The sequence below is a fragment of the Panthera tigris genome, chromosome A2 (genome assembly GCF_018350195.1).
Source record: "Panthera tigris isolate Pti1 chromosome A2, P.tigris_Pti1_mat1.1, whole genome shotgun sequence".
NCBI classification, from domain to species: Eukaryota; Metazoa; Chordata; class Mammalia; order Carnivora; family Felidae; genus Panthera; species Panthera tigris.
In genome coordinates, this window is record NC_056661.1 from 75,112,115 (window position 1) to 75,134,133 (window position 22,019).

General features: G+C 39.8%; 1 gene segment (V, D, J or C); it reads right to left on the reverse strand.

Annotated features, from left to right (window-relative positions):
• Positions 1–3,300: 3,300 nt before the first annotated feature.
• LOC102951021 lies at positions 3,301–21,638 on the reverse strand. The segment is given in 6 exon segments: positions 3,301–3,896; positions 5,898–5,945; positions 9,076–9,405; positions 17,697–17,754; positions 20,922–21,238; positions 21,497–21,638. Coding segments are annotated over 6 exon segments (991 nt in total).
• Positions 21,639–22,019: the final 381 nt, after the last annotated feature.

Below are 22,019 nucleotides of genomic sequence, written 5' to 3' on the forward strand. Positions count from 1 at the left end.
TAAAAGTAAAACTGTACTTTACAATTACAGTTTTGTGAACCTGAACTCTTGGCAATTAAAGACGTGTATCTCTGGAGGTCTTAAAATGGTTTAAAAATTTTTAAGTCTATTTATTTATTTTGAAAGAGAGAGAGGCAGAGAGACAGAGAGAGAGAGAGAGAGAGAGAGCACAAGCACATGGGGAGGGCCAGAGAGGAGGAGACAGAATCCCACGCAGGATCCACACCATCAGCGCCCAGCCCAGTGCAGGGCTAGAACTTACAAACCTTGAGATCATGACCTGAGCAAGATCAAGAGTCTGTCGTTTAACCTACTGCGCCAGTGAAGGCACAGCATCTCAACAGTCCTGGCCATACAATTCCCGACTCAGGAAGCAGATACCTGGAATGAACTTGATATAAAACAGGAGCTCGGGATACTAGAAGTCTGCGGGCTGTTCCCCGCAGAACAGAGGCATCAGACTGGACTGAAGGTGCAGCGTCTCAACAGTCCTGGCCATACAATTCCCGACTCCTGAAGCAGCTACTTGGAATGAACTTGATATAAAACAGGGGAACCCCTCAACCACAGCTTAGGAATATGTTTGACAGCAGTCCTACACGTGTGCAGATGGATATTTTCTTTTCATTAGCCGTGGCCTTGTGGAAAAGAGCAAACTTGGCTGTGGTCTAACTGCCCTTATTTTATCTGACAAAACCTACTACCCCTTGCACAGCCCCAACCAGTAAGGGCCGGTTTGACTTCGAGCATTTTCCACGAATCAACCACATTTGACAGAGCAAATAGACAAGAAAAGCCTGAGAAAAGAAAACCCCACCACCGCACCAGCGCCCTCCTGCCCCCCACACTGTCCCCTGCACCACGGCCCTCCCCCTGTCTGCACTCCAGGGCTGCCCAGGTCCAGGTCGGGTTGGGGAAGGGAGGGGATTAGAAGCCACAGGGGACACTGGCTAAGAGTGCCCGGCCCTGAAATCAGCCCACATGGCTCTGGGTCATTTGCTAGTTTTCCCTTTGCCTCTGTGCTTTCCACACACAGAAACAGTTGCAGATCAGTTCCAGATCTCTAAGTAGAGGCCCAGGTATTTGATCTAAAGAGGCCTAATGAAATCCCTGAAAATGAAGGAATGGATGAAAATTAAATTTCCTCCTTTTTTGTATTTGGTGGGTCTTGTGCTGTTTCCACCTCCACTTAGTCTCCAAAAGCACCTGTTTCACAGAAACTGAAGCTGATTGTAAATAAACACAAAATCTTTCCCGATTTTAAATGAGACATTGTTTTATTCTAATATGTCAAAACTTTTACTTTAAAAGGATTCACTAGAAAAGGAAAAAAATGACCAATCACTTATTTCTTCACCCACCTACCATATATTGAACATTTTGTTTTACACTCATGCTTGTAGAAATAAACACACAAATATAAGTGAGTGTCATATTTCTTAGTGTTATTACTCAGTAAAAAACATAGTCAAAGGAGTGGGCAAATATTGCACAAAAAAAAGAAATGTAAATAAACTCAATATATGAAAAGATGGCTATACTTATGAGAGAAAAACAAATTAAAACCATGACGCAATATTATTTTTCACCTGTCAGATTAGCAAAATCCTGATGTTTGACTGTACTGTTCTGACATTCACCTACACTGTGGTACTCACATGATGGTAAGACACCAATAACTATCAAAATGACCAGTACACATGTCCAAAGTGACATAAAACAATACTATAATTTCAGCATATTTTAATTTTTTTATTATTTATTTTTGAGACACACACACATACAGAATCCTAAGCAGGATCCAGGCTCTGAGCTGTAAGCACAGAGCCCGACACGGGGCTCGAACCCAGGAACTGTGAGATCATGACCTGGGCGGAATTCAGACCTCAATGGACTGAGCCACTGAGGCGCCCCAATTTAGCATATTTTAAAATAGCAAATGGTAGGAAATAATCCATTGGTCGATCACAGGGTACTGATCTTAGAAAGTATTTTATAAGGTAAACATTCACTAGCGCAAAGTGTCTCTGTATACTGACATAGAAAGGGCCCAAGGATGTGTAAGTGAGAAGTGCAGAATAATGTAAATTGTGTTCTGCCTGTGTGTTAGAAGGAAGAACATTAGATCTGTATGCATTTATTAATTTTGTATGTAAATTCATATTTGTATACATTAAAACTGGAAAGATCCCCAAGAAACAAAACTGTGACCCTGAAAGAGGTGAGGAGGTAGAGACAGTGGTTGAAGCAAGATTTCCTAGTTTGATGTTTAAAGTGTTTTGGTTTTTGGAACCATGTGAAGGTATAATCTAACAATTTTAGTATGGTCCTGCCATGAATACTTCTTCAACAGCACTTTCTTTTTTTTTTTAAGTTTTTATTTATTTAAGTAATCTCTACACCCAATGTGGGGCTCCAGCTCATGACCCCAAGATCAAGACTGAGCCAGCCAGCCCCTTCGGTGACAGTCTCTGATTAATTTTCCATTCCTTTACCAATATACACTTTTTGGTAAATGCATAATAATCCATCATACAACATCATTTAGTTTATTTTTTTTGCTTTCTTATTGGGCATTTGAGTTAATTTGGGATTGTTGTAAATGGCACTACGGTATTGCATGTAAATCTCAGCACATAATTTGCGTGTGTGTGTGTGTGTATGTGAGGATGTGTTCTCTATTATTTCTAAACTAGAGCTGCTAACAGTAGATTCTAATGCTTTTGAGGACTTGTGTGTGCCCAGCACAATTAACTCATCGCATCCACACAACCCCAGGAGATGTGTCACTGTAAGTCCATTTAACAAATGAGAAAATTAGGCACAGGGAATTCAAATAGCTATAGACCCAAGATTTAAACCCAGGCACTTGGGGTCCAGAGTCCAAGCACTTAACCCCTCCAGCACCCTCCCTTCCCGTGTTAGTGCAGCTCTCATGGGGTTCTTGTGACATCGGGAAACATGGTGCACGTGTGACACGGGTCCAGGTCTGACACACCCGCCAGTCACATGACATGTGATACTGTCACCACCAGAATGTCTTAAACCAAGTGAGTCTGAATCTGCTGCCCTTGGAAGGAGAAATAACCTGGCACCTTCGCTGGCTGTGGCTCCCCTGGGGCCAGTGCCCCCAAAGAAGGCATCACAAGGACTCTCTCAGGGAAAGAGTTAGAAATGTGGAATTGACCATGATTATTACATCAATGCTGAATGTGGAGGTTCAGTTGCCATGCTGTCCATGGCCTTGGACTCTCAGTAATATTTCACCGAATGAAAACACACAGAGGCAAATGTAGGCTTTTGATTGTTTTTATTGTGCCTATTATGAAAAACAGCACAAAGTTCAGGCAGCAAGGATGAAGGCTTCCATGTATGTAAAATAAAAGGCCTCCAGGCAGTTATCTGGATACAGAGCCCCAGGGGCCGCGATGGAAGCTGCATGCCAGCTGTACTCAGAGGCGAGGGTGCTGGGTGGCTGACGGGCTGGTGGGCGTGAAGGAGAGAGTGGTGCTGAAGCCCCTGTGAGTGCCCCCCGGCTCCACCCCTGACTCATGGCAGAGTCTGTTCTTGGTGCAGAGTGACATTTCCCGTTTGCCCAGTGGTTTGTAAGCCTGTTCTGCAATGATGACACATAGAAAAAGACATGTGAACTGAAATAACCCAAACCCAGAAAGAAAGCCCCGCTAGAGCCTCAGCAGACACCGTTAGCGACAGTAGCCAGTAAAGAAAAGTGGAGCCTTGGGCCACCATGGGTTAGGAACTCTTCTCATTGCGGCAGAGTGCTGGTCTCCCAAGTAGACGGTAGGCGATGATGATGGTGTAGACCACGCTCTTGACGAGGAGGATGATGTAGGTGTAGTAGGCAGAGCTGGTCACTAGCTGCAGCTGTAGGGGGTCTAAAAGAAGCTATTTTAGTTTCACCTGTTGTTTTGAAAGGCTAGGACTTATTAATGGGAGGTAGGTCGTATTATGCAATTCTGATGACCTGGGTGGAAGTGACTTTCCTGCACCAACCCAACCCAACAGTAAACGTCTATACCACTGTCACCCCTACCACCACCACCAAGACAACCCAGAATCCAGCTTGCGGGTCAAGTGAATCAACTTCTGTGAAATTCACTTAGTATATTCCAAAGTCTTAAAAAGCAAGGTTATGTTTTAGATGAATGAGTCACCCTGCAAAAAGCATTGGTGATAAGTAGCTTTTGCCATTTCTTCACCCCCACCTTGTCTATAAGTTACCATAATAGCTAATATGCATTAACCACTAACTAAATGCCAAACATTTGATTTGAGAGTTTTGAGGGCAAAGCTTTAATCTTACTTAAGTTTTCAATAACCTAGGAGATTATTATTTTCATTCCCATTTGACAGATAAATTGAGGACAGAGAAGGAATTTGTCTGATGTCATACAGTTAGTAAATACAAGCCAGATTTTAATCCCAGCAACATAATGTTCGAGAACACATTCTTATGTGCTCTGATTCTGCACCTCCACAGGTTACAAATACCCCCAACAACAAACAGTTAAGAATATGTGTAAAGATAAATTGCTGATTTAGAAGCACCTTAGTCATCACACATTGTTCGTTAATGAAGTTCCTACTAACGGTATGGTCCATGGAAATTTGGTTGTGCTCATAGCAGGTTGGAAGGGAGGTTTTAGTGGAGGGTGTTGGCTGTGATGAGCACCGGGTGATGTATGGACGTGTTGAACCACTCACTATATTGTGCACCTGAAACTACTCTTACCCTGTATGTCAACTAACTGGAACTTAAATAAAATTTTAAAAAATAATAATAAAATGAAATAAAGTGGAAAAAAGTAGTCTCCAAAGAGTAAGAACTCCAGAATCATTAGCCCTTGGTGTGTGGAAAGGGACCCTGAGAGATGATGTGTTCATAGCTCCACGCCCTTGGTCAGGTAATATGTTACCTAAGGTCCAGAGGCCCCTCGATATTGCACATGGAAGGCAGATCGGCAGGGCTGGAGACAATGCTTCTTGTCACTTTCTTATACATACGTGGGGAGAAAGGGCCAGAAACCAGTACTTACCATGCATCAGGTAAATGAGATACCCTATGCTAGACATTTGCCATGTGTGACCCTATGTCTTTCATAACTGAGTTAGCTGTTGTTCGTTTTATTCCCGGTTGGCTCAGAAAATGCAAGTAATGTACCCATACTCATGCACAAATAATTAAAAGACTGGGGTTAAAGTCCAGTCTGTGGCCCTTGAAGCCCTGCACTCACACCCATCCCCACGGGTGCCTGGCTTTGGGATTTCTTGCTCTGTGACTACATCTTACAGGTAGAATAGCAAACCAAGTAAGCGTATCAATTGTTGACTCAGATGGTCCATGTTGAGGCCTCAGATCCCGCTGTGCAGTGTGGTGCAAGGGACTTAGTTCATTTTAGCTCATTGCCTTCATGCATAAAATGTGAATGAAATCCTTCATAGTGAGTATTATGAGAATTAAACAAAATGCACTCACAGTAACACAATGCCTTCTGTACAAGAACCTCTTAATGTCAGTTCATGTTATTAACTATGAACAAAAACAAAGACTTAAAAAAAAAAAAGCAACTCAATATCCTGTTTTCCTCAGACAGTAGAAACAAGGACCACAGAAATGAGTGAAATCTGTTGCTGAAAGACTTCGGAGCCCCTCACTGCACCCCTAAGTTATATAGTCCCCTCAATCCCAAACCCACAAAGATGTGAAGATGGCTCCTGGGAAACGATGGACTGACTTAAATTATCAGTCAGTCTATTTTGCAAGATCCTGCCATTGTGAGATTTCTACCTGAAGTCAGGGAAGTTCAACAGTTAAGTTGATTGGGAGGAAAAAATGCTATAGCATAACATAAAGGCACACACATACAAAAACTTACCATTTTCATCTTTCAGCGAAGCTTCTGTAGAATTAATAGCAGGGAGTTCTAAAAGAAAATAGAGAAGGTATTATTCAATTGTTCATATCCATGATTTGCAATGTGTCTGAGTTGTGGGTGGATGGATAGATAGATACTTCCAGACATACACACATACAAACATACATACATACAATTTGGCAACCAAGAGGAGAAAGCCTAGACATATATGATCCTCACAATTTCTGGAATGATTGCTCCGTTACTATGTAATTCAGTAGATCGATTCACATATTCTATTTCCGCACATGAAGATGTTGAAGTTCACGAATGATGCATTTTTTTTTCTCACAACTAGAAGGTAATGTCTGAGACTATCTTGTTTTCCTTCTGCGCTCACCGCTCCTAGCACAGAGCCTGCCTCAACGTAGGTGTTCTATAAGTACTTGTTGACTGGAAAAATAACCGGAAATAGTGAATACTGGGCAATCCTCAGCACCCACGCAGACATGCGGAGTTGCTACAAAATGAATTCATCTAACCCTAGACTCCACAGGAGAATTTTACATGTTGGAAGGAGTCTGGTTGAGGTAAATTCACCTAAGTAAAGGCAAGAGGCCCTCCCTTTCCAAACCATGCACGCCCCCGTGGTGTGTGTGGGTGTGACAGCAATGCTAATGAAAGCCTGTACCTATCGAGTGATTACGACTGTGCCAGGCACTGTGTGAAAGGTTCACGTGCATTATCTCATCTGATCCCCCAGTCACACCGATGTGAGCTGAATTTGGAGGACTACATGTTACACAACAGGCAATAAGGTTTAGAGAGTCTAAGTAACTTGACCAGAGCCATGCCAGTAACTGGCTGAGCCAGCACTCAAACGGCAGTTGTGGGGGGTTAGATGAGCTAAAGCAAAAGCTCAGTGTTTCAGTGCGCGCTGAAAGATTGGCCAAGTAATCATAGTTTTCTGAATAGATAAAACCTGAGGGGAGGGTTGTATTTCTCTAATGCGAAAAAACAAACAAACAAACAAACAAAAAGCTGAAGTTACATAGAAAGACAAAATCCCTTAAAAAGATCATCGACTGTTGGCTGGACGGACAGACAGTCCCAACATATTTTGGCTTATCCTTTTTCTGCTTGATGAGTCCTTGTCCATACAGATACGGTTCTGGTATGCAAATTATTCACTCCACACCATCTTGTTTTGGGCGCTCTTACATTCTAAATTCTAATAGGCTTTGGGGTAAATCACAGGAATAAAAATGTTTGTATAATCATGTTTACATGTTAAAATACCCTCAAAAATGGACTTTAAAGTGTCTTAAAAGTCTCTTTCTTTTCCATACAGTAGCTCTACTCATTAAAAGAAAAAGAAACATCTCTTATCACCATGAATTGATTGAGGTAGAAACATTAAGGTAACAATTTTCCAAATTAAAATCTGTGTGTGTGTACCCTAGGTTCACTTTCTCAATCAAGGTTGGTTGAAAACTTAGACCATATAGTTTTATCTCTTCCAAATCATTTCATGGATTCATGTTTCCATGTTCTATATATTTTTAGCTTTCATCAAAAACAAAAACAACAAAAAAACCTTACTAGAATCAGCATTAAAAATTTGCTGTAGAATGGCATTAACAGAAATACCCTCATTAGCTCTGTTCCATTGAGAAGACCTTGGGAGACATGCGTTTCCAAAATTAAGTGCCAAGTAAAACACATCTCACAAATAGGAACTTCTCCCTTTTCGATAATCATCACCATGGAACTTACTCTACTTTACTTCGATCACTATAAAAACCAACATCTAAAGGATTACAGTGGTTACATTAAACTTGTGCTTTGCTCATTTGCCTCCTCTCTGTTTCTTAGCTGTAGAAATTTTTAAAAATTAGGGCTGTCTGCACTCTTACTTCAGTTAGTTTTAGGAGAGGATGCACATAAATACAAGAAGCACATGAATAAATGCATTCATGTTATATTTTCAAAAGCAAGCATTTTCACTGACATGATTGTATTTCTTCTTCATCACAGCCAGGGAGAAAGCAGAGATAAATGTTCAACCCTAATTTGATCATTGGAAACACTAAGGATCCAAGAAGATAAAGATTTATTTCAACAATTTTAAGCGGTATACAGCAAAGGTCTTTGCACATTTAGTTACGTGCGTGTTCCCCCTGCTTCCAAAGGGCTTGGTAACCACAGAGAAAAGTACAAACTAATCCTGTCCAGTGGGCCCTCTTGGGCCGTGGTCTCTTATGTCAAGGCTCAGGACTTGACTTCTGAGTCTAGAGGTTATTGGATCACAGCCGGGTGCCCACGCTATCGAAAAATGATCAGCATTTGTACCAATGGTGATCCTACGGGACACCATGGCTGAATCACAAGTGACCGTGAGTGATTAGGAAACATGTATTCACTCTACTGTAGTGATCCTCCTGGGGACAGTGGTCCATCCTGCATCCTTTCCAGGCCTGGCACACACTCGTTCCGCAATGTTTGCTGGGCAGCATTTCCCAGGGGTAGAAACACATCCATTGTGTAGAATGGAAGAATATTTGTATACATTAGCCTCACACAGTCTTTACTTACCAAATTTCACCTTAGAGTGGTATGTAAAATTCAAATATGAGAAACAGAAGACCATACTAAAACCTCAGCAACCAATTTACTATTTTTGTTGAGCGCGATCTGTCTCCACCAAATGAACAGCATTTTGTCGCCTATGACTCATTGTTTATGGGTTATACTTTGAGTAGAGCAAGATTAAAGTGAGAGGGACTTTGCTGAGTAGAACATTCCTAAAGATGTATAATTGTTCTAATTTCCTCATCAAGTACAATCCTTAAAAGTGGACTCTCTTTCGAGCGTTTATGATTTGGGAGGATGCTAGGTGCTTTTGCATGTACTGTTTCATGTAATTCATATAATGACGCTAAAAATATCACTGTAACCTTAACATTTTGGTTGATGAAACTGAGGTCAGAAAGGCTAAATGAATTTTTCTTGTTTTTTTCTTTGTATGTTACAAAGTCAATACTATTTTAGTTCTATGGGGAAATAGCAGGACATTTATGCTACCATTAAAAGTAACAACATTTAAGAAAGATTTCTATTTGTTTCTTTTCATTAATATTTGACAGCAAAGGTGGGATATTTCCTTTGACAAAAGGGTTACTGGTATATACACACATACCTGTGTTTATTGAAGGAAACAGAATCTCTTGATCAACCCCTCCTTTATTCTTCTCGTGTTTGACAATACATTTGTGTTCTTTATCCATTGACTTTTCTGTCACAGTCAGCCAGGTGTATTTCATGTATGTGTCCTTAGTCTTCATGGTGTTTCCCTGCTGGGATTTCAGAATTGTTTTGCCATCTTTCTCTTTCCAATCTACCTTGATAACATCAGGGAAAAAATCCTCAAGAAGACAAAGATATGTTCCAGTCTTATGGAGTGTTCTTTCAGCAGGTGAAGGAAGAAAAATCGTGGGCTTGGGGGAAGTGTCTTCATCAGGGCTTTTATCTGTTGGAGAAAATGGAATAGCAATTAAAGCTATTGCTAGAAAAATGGAAACATTGTGTGGTTGGAACCACCTGGCACATAGTAAAAGGAAGGAAAAGTTGCCATAGAATTAGTGCTTATGGTGGCCTTTCCTCCACAATGGTTCTGAGTTGCTTACCTTCTTAGTTTCCATGGGAAAAAGAGGGTCAAGAAGTTACATAACTTGCCCAAAGTCACAGCTACTAAGTGGCAGAGTCGGGATTAAAACATGGAATTTTTTTAAACAATACACAATCGCTTGTTTGAATGGGAAATATTTCCAGGTGTACTTGACAACCTATCGAGTTGACCCTGGGTGGCTCAGTCAGTTAAGCATCAGACTTCAGCTTGGATCGTGATCTCGCAGTTCTTGAGTTCAAGCCCAGCGTGGGGCTCTGCGCAGAACCTGGAGCCCATTCCGAATTCTGTGTCTCCCTCTCTCTCTGCCCCTTCCCTGCTTGCACTCAGTGTCTCTCTCAAAAATAAATAAACATTAAAAAAAAAATTATAGAACATCTCGCTTTCATGTCTGAATCATGTCAGGACTTCGTGTAGGGCAATGTTTAAAGCTGCACTTCCAAATTATTTACACCTTGAATTTAGAAACAAAGTCTCAATATATCCAAAAGTGCTATTTCAAAACTGATTATTTTCAGAAATGCTTTTATATTAAAGCCTTATCAAGTAACACCCTTATCAGAACTTTTGTTTTGCTGTGGAAAATGTTCACTGAAAGCTTATTTCCTATTAGCATTTCATCTGAAGTTTATATGTGACCAAGAGAACACCATATTTTGACTCTCAGAGTCTCCCTCTAAGTTGAATCTGCCCTAGAAAGCTGCTGAACTTGTAACCCACAATATTTGGTGATTTCACTGGCTGAATAATATGTAACTGGTGTAATGTTACCTGTTATGATTCCAGAGTTTCCTGCAGACATAATGTCAAAACATATAACAAAAATCATAGTTTTCAGGGACATGTCATTTGAATGTTGGTATGTTACTTGATACATTTACTGCTGATTTAATGGTTATAATTATAAATGTTGGAACCATTTTAAAATTGATTTCCAACTGAAATGCAGGTGCTTTACTGATATTCTCTTTGGGCTAGTTTGGTATTAGTTTAATAATTCAAAGGGCAATTTCTTAAGAAAAGAGTTCATTTGAGAAGAACAGAAAAAAAATTCTTTTGGGGGGCTCTTAATATACTCTCTTTTTTTTCTTTATCTTTTTCTTTTTCTTTTTTTTTTTTTAGAAAAAAAGATTCTTGAGAATTTCTGCCTGTGTAGCTAAGCTCCTAATTTTTATACTAACTCAGTAAGCAAACGATGAGTTCTTATTTAGGCTGTAGGTAGAATTAGGTCATAATGTGCTCTTTTTTTTTTTTAATGTTTATTTAGTTTTGAGAGAGACAGAGACAGAATGCGAGTGAGTTGGGGGCAGAGAGAGAGGACACAGAAGCCGACATAGGCTGCAGGCTCTGAGCTGTCAGCACAGAGCCCGGCATGGGGCTCGAGCTCATGGACTGCAAGATCATGACCTGAGCTGAAGTCGGATGCTTAACTGACGGAGCCACCCAGGCACCCCTATAATGTGCTTCTTTTAAGTATACACATCTTGCTTGTAGTGCATATGTATTTTATTGATTATAACAGTAAGACATCGTATATTTCGCCAACCACATACTTTGTTTTTAGTGTAAAAAGCATGTTAGATAGACAAGATTAATTTTTCAATTGTACATGATATTTAAATGACTTTAGCCTCTAGTCAATATATTAAAGAAACTAATTTTCATTTTTGAAAATTTGTGGGTTTTTTTATTGGACCGCTTCTGATTCATTATAGTGAAGAACTCAAAAATCAAATGATGAACTTGATAAATTTCTGGACGGTAGCATACCGTTTTTACCCTCTGTCCCTTTTCCTTAACCAAACTCTTGATGTTTTACTGTTTTCAAGATAAAATGAATCTTGAACTTCCACAATTTTCTCAATGGAATAATGAACTGAGCATTAAAGCATCCATTTGATTATATACGGCTCATGCCTGTATTTTGGGTAATTATCTTACATAGTTTTTCCTTCAACATTCTTTTTTAAACCTGTTAACAGTGATTTTTATGATGAAGATCATTTTTATGATGCAAAAATAGAAACCAGATTCTAAAATAAATAAGCCTGTCTGGTATATTTATATACATTTATTTTCATAACCATAAAATACATTTGAGTTAAGTTGCCTGAGCTATTTATATTTTAAGATGCATCCATATGAATTTTAAATAAATGTACCAAGTGTCAACTACATTTTCAATTTGCAAGGGTGATACTTCAAACCTGCATATTGATGTTGATTTAATTCTGTTCTACTTTTTTTTAATTTTTCCTTTATTAAACAAATAATTATAGCTATTTCATATTTAAAATGTGTGGGGAATACGTTTAGGAATTCCCTGGGCATGCACCAATGGGTTAACAAGGCATAAAGAATTACAAAGCCATAGGTTACTCACACCCAAGTTTGGGTAGATAAGATTAGGCCCCCAGAATAAAGTAGGGCGGGGCCAAGGCCCCCAGGATAGAGAGGGGGGCAAAGGCCCCCAATACAAAAGTATATAAGGTAAGCAAGATTAGGTATTCAGGACCAAAATGCCCCCCAATTTAGTACTATCGCAGAAAGCTGCTTTCACAGGAGGGAAGGACCGAATTAGGTAAAGAGGTACAGAGGGCTATAGACCCGGGGTGTTGCAGGTGATGCTGCCCAGGGCAGAGCTGATTAGCAAAAGAAAAGGTGCCTTGTTAACCCTGAGGTTACATGCTCTGTAGCTAAGATAAGCAGACATAGCGCCTCCTGTCTGCCATTAACAACCATCTGCCCATCTGCCCAGAGCCAGGATTTTGCTTTATATTGACCCAAACCCCAAACCCCATATATCTTCAAAACCCCCTTTCCCTCATGGCCACGAGTTAATGTTCGCAGTTTCATTGTCTCTTTGTGCACTTCCATCATGTTTGTAAGCCTTCTGATCTTAATAAATACAGGGCAAGGATCCTTATTCGGGGCACTTGTCTTTTCCCGGACATGAGCCATCTCTCGCATTTTAATCCTGCATCCGCTCTCTTGCTGGCCAAGAGAGAGCTTTAGACTCAGAGTCTATGACAAAAATGTATTTCAAATGTATGACATTTCTAACTTTATTTAAAGGTCTAGCTATATTTAAAAAGTTTAAACATTTTTCTGATAAATATGAGCATGAAGGCGAAACTTGTTGGTGCCTGAGTGTGTCTGTTGAAGGTCACCATCTGTGAATGACATTCAATGTCATGGTGCCCACAGTAATGATGCAGCGGTAGCATGAAATGCTTTTGTTTAAAGACCATTTCTTCATTTTAGAAGATGGATCTGGAAAGTAATGTCCGCTATTTCACTTCACATTCCTCCTAAAGGACTCACGCATTGAAGTCCTTTTCTCATTTTATGGCGGGAAACATATAACAAATACGAAAATTTGGAGATCTTCATTTTATTAGATAATATAAAGTATGGACTCCACCACATTTTTTCCTACTTTTGAACATTAAATTTTACCCTGTGCTTTCTGTTAGGAAATCCCAGACCTTTTTCATCTGCTCTCCATAGTGCTTTTGATCCTCTCTTTTTATTCCATGGCCTCACTGTACTTGTGTATTCTATTTTAGGCCTTCTCAAATAGGTTTTGGAAATAGGCAGTTGAAATAAATGAGAAATGATTTGTGCGTTCGGGTTTGTTTCATTTGCAGCTTCAGAGGTTGATAGTTTTGCAAATCTAACTCGAAGGTGACATGAAAACTGAGAGAAGATGTTGGCAAATCCCGCTCTGCGATACAAACACAAAACATGCAGAATTCAAACACACTGAAATGCTGGGACATGAGGTGAAGCTTTCGTTCCCAACATCATCCCTCATGAAACAGGGGTTGTCTTATGTTTCGGTCCTGGGCAACCTCTCGTTTTAAAGGATGCTCTTCTAATGCTCTACTTTGATCAGACAATACTCCTTAGACAAGGTGTCAACCTGAAATAAACGCAATGCTCGTTTTAGAGGTAGCACTGGTAAAAGACAATAAAGAAGTTTAACATGGATTTGGTAAACAGTACTTGGGAACAAAGTCTCTACCCTTTACATTTACATTGCACAAATATAGAGTAACAGAGTGAATGAAAACAATGCTTTTTAAAAATTTTGTAAGTGGGTAATTTTTTCTTTTTTTCGGATAAAATATTCGGTGACATCATCATGAGGAGATCCCAAAACACTGGGACCCTGAGATAGCTCAGAAATGTGCTCGAAAGTATACATTTTAGACGCATGTGAAGAGTTTGAACAAAATTTTTGATGAAATGTCAGGGCACAAAAAGCTGTATTTCTCAACTTATTTTGTACTGATATCTTTTTTAACTTTGTAGGTGTAATTCAATTAAGATATTAAATACACAAGGGAATACTTGGCTTTTTATCTGTATCACTGCAAGCTTATATATTCAGGTTGCGCAATCTCTTCTCTTTTTACTTTATATCTGGATCTTTCCATTGAAAAATGAGAGATCACCTTATGTTCTGGCAGGCAATAGTGGAGGTAATGCTTATTCCATTATCATCGTTTTTAGAAACAGGTGACAATGAGCCATAGAAATTGAAAGCATACTGCAAATTAAACCGTTTGTTCGAAAGTGACCTATAGACTAGATGGTAATTAACGTATTTTTCTGTACTCCTGATAATATAAAGAACTCCAAGGGATGGTAATTTGAAATGACATTTTTTTTATCACTGACCATGTCCCAACCTTTATGGTTCTTATTGACATATTTAATTTCATTTAGTCCCTGTAACATCCACCTGAGATGGTTGTTACAGGGACAGAATCAATGGATGGAAATATAGCAAATATTAGCAGTAATAAGTGTCACTAAACTTTTTTAATGTTTTCATTATTTTTTTCTCTGTTCTTATTTTCATAATGAACATGTATTATTTTTATAATTTTAAGAAAGCAATAGTGACTGAATCAAAATCTAAACGCTAAGGAATGGTTATACAGAAAGTGATAGATGCAGAGTCATAGTCCAGATTTTTCTCTGCACCACACTCCTCTAAAACACTTTTCAGGACTCCATGCATTATACGTCTGTCACCATTGTTTAATTGGATTGCTAGAATTTACATGGAGTATGTAGTCAGTTGGAAAAAAGAGGACCAAAAACTTGCTTTTCGGTTTATGAATTCATTTGTGCCTACGATCACAACTATTGTGGCAAAAAACCACATCACTTCTTTCATTTTTTTCAGTGTTTTACCACCTTTGTGAAAATTCTTGAAAAATTTTTATTTGACGAGACCTAGTGCTCTGGAAACATCTGTGTGAGATGTTCTCCCTCATCAGGCAAAATTTCACCTCTAAGGCTAACGAGGAATGAACAAATACAGTATACTGCATTTAGAGGGGAAAAACCTAGCTTAACGTTCTTGCATATGTTTATGCAGTTAAATATCTTGATACTTGATAGTAATCATCCTTTGACAAAATGAAAGTTCAGCAATATTTTATTCCTTCTTTTCCATTGATTATTTTTGGAATTAAATAAATAAGATACACAAACTTTACAAGACGTTCAAGACCGAAATCCCAAATGGCTCTAACATCTCCCCTGCCCTTAGAAACCCCCAGTTGCTCTAGCCAGTTAGCTCCTTGTGAATGTCCTCCACGCTAGATCAGGTGGCAACTACCCCCAAGGATCAGGGCAGAGTCTCCAAACTCTCTAAGGATCCTGCTGTTATCTGTGAACATACTGGGACCAAATCCTAGAATTCTGAGCCAGCACTGGTATCACCATCTCCCCTCCCTGCACTTTACTAAGAATGGAAAGAAAAGGCTCCTATAACCCTGAGCAGTGTGCCAGGACCGAACACTTGTATTCGCAATAGCCAGACCGATCACACTGTCTGAAGAGCTTTTACACAATCTCCCTTTGTGCCAGTTTTAAGGTTGTGCCCATATTTTTTCAAGGTTTATATAAAGACATAAAAATGGGCCCCACTACCATTAAACAAACATGAAACTCAAACAAAATCACATTAGATATGAACACAGTCGAGAATTGAGGAACTGACCTCTGTCTGCCTGGTCAGCTTGGTTCTGTCTTTCCATCTCAGTCACACAAGTTGGAAAGTATGATTTTACCTTTTCTTACTATTTTCCTGATGCTCAAATCTCTTCCCTTAAAAGGTTTTCTTGTATGATATCCCTTCTTTTACCGGAGTATGACTTGCAGTTATCATTTCTTTTGTTTTCAAAGAGGAACCAAAAAGTATTTAATAAATGAGTGTTCAATATTTTTATAGTTTTTTTTTTAATTTCTACATATTGAGGGGGTAGTTATCTTGTTTGTAAAGTTCTTTCCAGAATCCTGTCGCCCCTGATAGTAGACCAGATGAGTTGTTACAGAGTCTGAAATATTAATAATGATCTCTAAACTTACTTATTCCTGAAAGACTACCTATTTGAACTTGAAATTACCCCAAGAGTTTCCAGGGAACTCATCTAAAATCCTGAGCTGTTCATCAGAGGATCCTGTCTGGTCTGGTCTTTCTGCCGCTGTCCCGGCCTGAACGGAAAGACAGCTGTGGGTCATGAGGCCGAGTCCTGCTTGTAGGTCACCTGCTCCAGCTCTCCTGCCCCAGTCAGTGTTTCCGGCGCACTTGATGCCGATGTGGAAAGAAGACTGAATGTGATGGTGTGGAAAGGACTTGTCATTTTATAGCAATACCCTAAGAATCACATTTTGAAAATCCAATTTTTGAACGTGTATTCAACATGACTTATTTGATCATTTGTGGAGGAGAGAGGCAATTATAATGCCATGATTAGAAGCAAAAGCATCATTTTCTGCATGAGGAGTAATACAAATTGAGCTATTACTAATTAAGCATTCAACTAAAGAATCTATTTAAAAAGTCAGGCTGCAGATGAGTAAATATCAGATTATAAAAACATGGCTTCATGTTTCTAATACCACATCATGGTCCAGACCATGCATTTTGGAATGGACAAGTCTCTATTGGATCCCCCTCTATGCCATAGTAATAAGCCATGTGAGTTAAGGCAAATAACTGAACTTCTTCAAGCCTTAATTTCTCCATCTGCAAATTTGGAATAAGAGGATTTTCTGTATAGGGCTGTTGAGGAATGAATGAGATAAGGCACTGAAACTGGTCAGCATGGTATCTGGCCCTCAGTGAATCTTAACTAATATTATTATTCTCTTTAATGGGATGGTTTCAGGCCATTTTATCAAATTATTCCACAAAACAAAATGTATGGATTTTGTAAGCAATAGGTATTATAAATTAAAAAAGCAAGAGAGCTCATAATTCCAAGACATTTTGTGTCTCCTACAGCCACACGCCGAAACACATAGGGCCCAATGATGCCACAACCTAGAATAGTTGTCCTGTAGACTAGAAGTTTTTTGAGTTTGGGGGTTGTGTCTTCTTTACCCCTTTTCTAGCATCCAGCACAGAAACTGTGTTCAATAAGTGTTTGCTGAGACAACAAATGAGCAAATGAAAATGTAAAGCCCTGCAGACAGACTCTTTTCACGGACTGTGGAGCTAAAATGATTTGTTGAGTTCATAGTTCTATTCAACTGGACCATCTCTTAAGAAATATCACAAGACTCGCAATGGCACGGATTTTTGCTAGTCTTACCCTGCCCTCTAAGAAGCCAGAGTAATAAAATAAGAGGGGTTGTTGATGTTTTATGGTCAATTACTGTAAGAGTAAAAATTTTTGCACTGCATTAAGGGTGAGATCCAAAGCAATCACAGATTTTGCAGGTTATTAGAGAAAGAAGCATTACTCATTAAGAATTCATACTAGAGGTACTTAATCAAAGTGTTTCTCTTAAAGAGACCATCTATAAGAAGAGCATCTTGAACCCGTAACTCACACCAAGGGTTTAAAGACACCATCCTAAAAATAATTTTAATTTCAAGCTTTGGTCTATTTGTGCATGTGCGTATTGTCAAAATATAGAATTTCAGTTTACTTGCAAGCAGGTAAGTAAATAAGCCATTTTCAAAGTAATTCATTTACATACAGAGTTTCCAGTAGCTGCAAAATGGCTCTCTGTATGCTGACTTGATCATATAGATCATTTGTTTTCTCTAAAAAGCATCTCTTGGTTTTTTATTCACACAATCAAAGTAGAACAACGTTACTTACCTGGGGGAGTTACTATGAGCTTAGTTCCTTCTGCAAATATCTTGATCCATCCTGATTCATCACACTGGTTAGAGCTTCTACAAAAACGTCAGCCTTGTCCTGAGCCTCATGGCATGACCAGCAAGTAGAAACCTTGTCCTGGCAATTTGATCTTCTGGACTCCCTTGGAAGTCTTTGAATATAGGCTTCATGGCGTCTGACATTTTATAAATTTTCCTCAGATTGGTTGATAAAAATCTGTGTTTTCCAAGGAGTCAGTAATTACAGAAAGTGCTGATAGAAAATGGAAACAATTAGAGCACAAGTAGAAAGAAGAGAGAGAGAGAGAGAGAGATTGGGAGTAACTTGTCATCCAACTACTCATTTAAATTACCAGGAGGGGCACCTGGGTGGCTCAGTCGGTTGAGTGTCCGACTTTGGCCTAGGTCATGATCTTGCCTTTCCCAAGTTCCAGTCTCATGTCGGGCTCTGTGCTGACGGCTCAGAGTCTGGGGCCTGTTTCAGATTCTGTCTCTCCCTCTCTCTTTCTCAAAAACAAAAATAAACATTAAAAAAAAATAAATTACCAGGAAAAGTGTTCAGTCAATTAAAATGTTTTGATTTCCAGGTGTTCAAGTGTGTGAAACTACTCAGAGATCACATCAAAGGAAAAGCCCTTCTCTTCTCAGAAACACCAGACCTGCTCTGTTAGCAATCTGGGATTGTATTTCTAAAGGAGGAAACTCTTTAGTAACCAAAAATACAAAAATGCCAACAGAAATATACTCAAGAAATGTGAACAGTGTTGTCCAGTTTTAAATCAGCTACTTTTACCATTTGACAACATGATTCTCTACCACACAGTGCAAAAATGAGAAAATAATTGTGTAATGACATTCCCGCCCCCCCCACCGAAATAAAAAAAGAAATCTGTAGAAGTCTTTCTTCCATGAAATACTAGATTCCTATTTAAACCATAATTTGAAAACAAAATCCAGTTCTCTGATATGTTGAAAAAAAGAAGTGATTCTGTGATCTTCAGAAATGCACTTGTAGTCCTCTCTCTGTGGTTAACTAGCTCTGGCCGAGCTTTTGCCATCACTGGGTCTCTGCATCCCCATTGGTTGTGTGGGCATTGGGCTCTGTATGTCCAAAGGGCCCTTGCTGTTCTAACAGCTCATAACCTGTGACTAAGGACAGGAAAGGTTGGGCTGTGGTTGCTCAAGTGGGAAAGAAGTTGAGAGTTAGTAATAGAGAAGGTTTTCTTATAGGTCCTTCTGACTCTGTGATATTGTGAGATCCCAGTGGGCACCATATTAGGTGGCCTTACTGGACTTCAGGACATTTTTGATTATCAGGTAAAAGCCTCCATTTTCTTTCTTATCTGTGTCCAAGCCAGAATTGGACTAGTCTTACAGGTAATATTGGTTAATAGGATTGGATATAGCATTCGTTTCAGGGGCCCTGCTTCTTTTCGTTGTTACCAGTGGGTCTACTTGAGGGAATCCCCAGAGTACATGCAACACATGTCAACTGTTCCGTCTGGTGTTTGGGGAGAGGAGAGTTGATCCTGAGAGATTCTCATTTTGGTGGCTCCATTTGAGAACCAAAGGAGTAAAATCAGAGGCGCTTGAATAAATTGAAAGTGGACGTAAAAACAGTAAGAAGATAAGCAAGGGGTATAGTCAACATACAAGCCCAAGCCAAAGACCCACATAAATCCATTTGGTTGGCACTGCCAGTGATTGGTCAGAATGGACTCTAAGAGGGGGGCATGAATCAGGACTGGGAAGGCAGGGCCAGTCCTCATTCTTCAGAGGCCAGGACGTGAAAGGAAAGTTTGTTTTAGAACCAATGAAAAAGCTTCTCTGTAAGACCTGTCTCAATGTTATTTTATTATGTCCCTGGTATAAAGAACCAACAGATCCCAGCACCTCACCAAGACACCTATGTAATAATAATTCAATGTTATCTTCCTTTTGGGGGCAATACCTCCATAATTTTCCTTTAGGTTTTGCTTCAAACACATGTACCCTTGAGCTCTTTTTCATCCCTGAGTTATAGATTTTTCACCAATTTCATGAGTGTGGCAGCTATATGGCTATCATGAGAATTGGAAGAAAACTCTTACCACTGTATAATAAGAAATGAGATAATAACCTCAAAACATTATGCAGAAGTATGTACATTTACATGGACATCTTATAGATCATTAGTTTGTAGAAAGCTCCCAAAGCTTGTTGAAATTTAATAATTAATGTAGTTATTGCTTTAGATTATATGACGTTTCTATACTCTGCTGTGAATGAAGAAAAATCTTGGAGGAAGAATTCACAATTCTTAACTCTTCAAAATAAAGCAGACTTTACTGTTGTTTGGAGGACGATGTAAGATGTGACTTTTAAAGAGCCCCTGAGCTCCTGTGTTAGCTGAGATGGCTCAGGGAAGAAGCTCGGTTGTAATGGGAACTGACACTGTGATGTGCTGACCCTGTGCTCGAACTGTCCTGTGTGGAACCTCCTTCAGTCCTCAGCAACCCTATGAGAAAGATCTGGTAACGTTCCTGGATCGTGCTGTCAGTTAAGTGGCTGAGCAGGAATTCAAATCCAGGTTTTTATCACTCCAAAGGCTTTATGGGGGCCCCTGGGTGGCTCAATTGGTTAAGCATCTGACTTCAGCTCAGGTCATGATCTCGAGGTTCATGAGTTCGAGCCCCGCATCAGGCTCTGTGCTGACAGCTAGGAGCCTGGAGTGTGCTTTGGGTCCTGTGTCTCCTTCTCTCTCTGTCCTTCCCCTGCTCATGCTATCTCTCTCTCTCTGTCTCTCTCAAACAAACAAACAAAAACAACAAAGGCCTTGTGGTTTTCATCATTCTCCTATTCATTCATTCATTCATTCATTATTCATCCAAAACCAGCAAACCATTTTGCACATTGGATATGGCTTCCTTCCCAGGAAGCTTCTCATAGACGGAGAAGTGGAAAATTCAGGACACTTACAAAAGCCATCCAGTCCCCAAGAGGGATAAGAATAGACGATAAAGTGACCTAACTAGAAGAAACATCAGATTACATCCTTGGGCTCCTAGCACAGACCTTGCTGAGGACACAGATGCAGGAGACAAGTCCTGTAGAGACAGTGGCCAGGTCCCTGTGGGAGGCAGAAAGGCGTGTGTATGTGTTTGCAGGGGTGTGGGGTCATGGGAGGGTTTTTGTTCAGTGTTACTGGCGCATTTCCATACAGTGGATCCCAGCAGGCGCAGTAATACAGCCCAGCATCATCCTCACTAATTTTGTGTATCCTCAGGCTCGCTGGCAAATCCCTCTGTCGTTTTCTGGCTTCATATTTTTCCTCACTAACACCTTGTTCGTGGACCACATTTTCATTTGAGGAAATATACAGAATGCGTTTTAGAGGCTGGTCTGGCCTCTGTCGATACCAGTGTATATTTACGTTTTTCTTTAAGACACCTGTTTTTACTTGGCATTCTAAAAATGCTGTGTTTCCTTTTTTCTTGGTAATGGATGGTATGAATTGTGTTATGAAAATGCCTCCATTTGTATCTGAAAGAAAAACAAAAGCAACAATTAGCAAAATTTAGACATTCATTGAAATAATACACCTTTCTTCCCCATTAATGAAAAGCTTGGGGTCAGGGGGTCAACATTTTCTTCCGGAAGAATTCAAGGTCATGGTGAAATTTGTAGTTTACTTTGAATGACCTTGTGGGTGGCCTTCTGCCCACATGGGCCACTAGATTGTCGATGCTTAATATCACCTTTCTTCACTAAATGAAATGCCCCGTGGGTAGAGCCACTCACAGCTGCAAAGGGAGGCCACCAGGACCAGCTGGGACAGGAGCCACATTCTGCCAGCACTTGTCAGGAGAGGTGGTTGAATACAGGGCTGATCACAGCGCAGATCTGGTGGCTGTTGCCGTAAGAGGAAGTGGTGCTCTGAGCACACAGCTAAGAACCAGAGGAAGAGACCCACAGAATTTACCCCAAATCATCCTGCAAATAAGGCTACTAACCTGCTTTATCAGCAGATTTCTCTCATTACTGTGCATTTGTTATCCAATGATATTAATGTAAAGAAGCCATTTTCCTGGTAAAGGACTATTGTCCTTCACCAGTTCAAATCAGAGAGTGGGAGGTGGGGGGGTAATTCTTACAGTTTTTCTATGAGTTATGAATTATCTGCTTCCTCTCTCTGTCTCTATGTCTGTCATTCTCTCTCTCTCTCTTTCTCTCTCTCTCTCTCTGTCATTCTCTCTTTCTCTCTCATATCTTTCCATTGTCATTTGGGTAATATCTAGTGGCCCATAGTCTTTCCTCATTTATC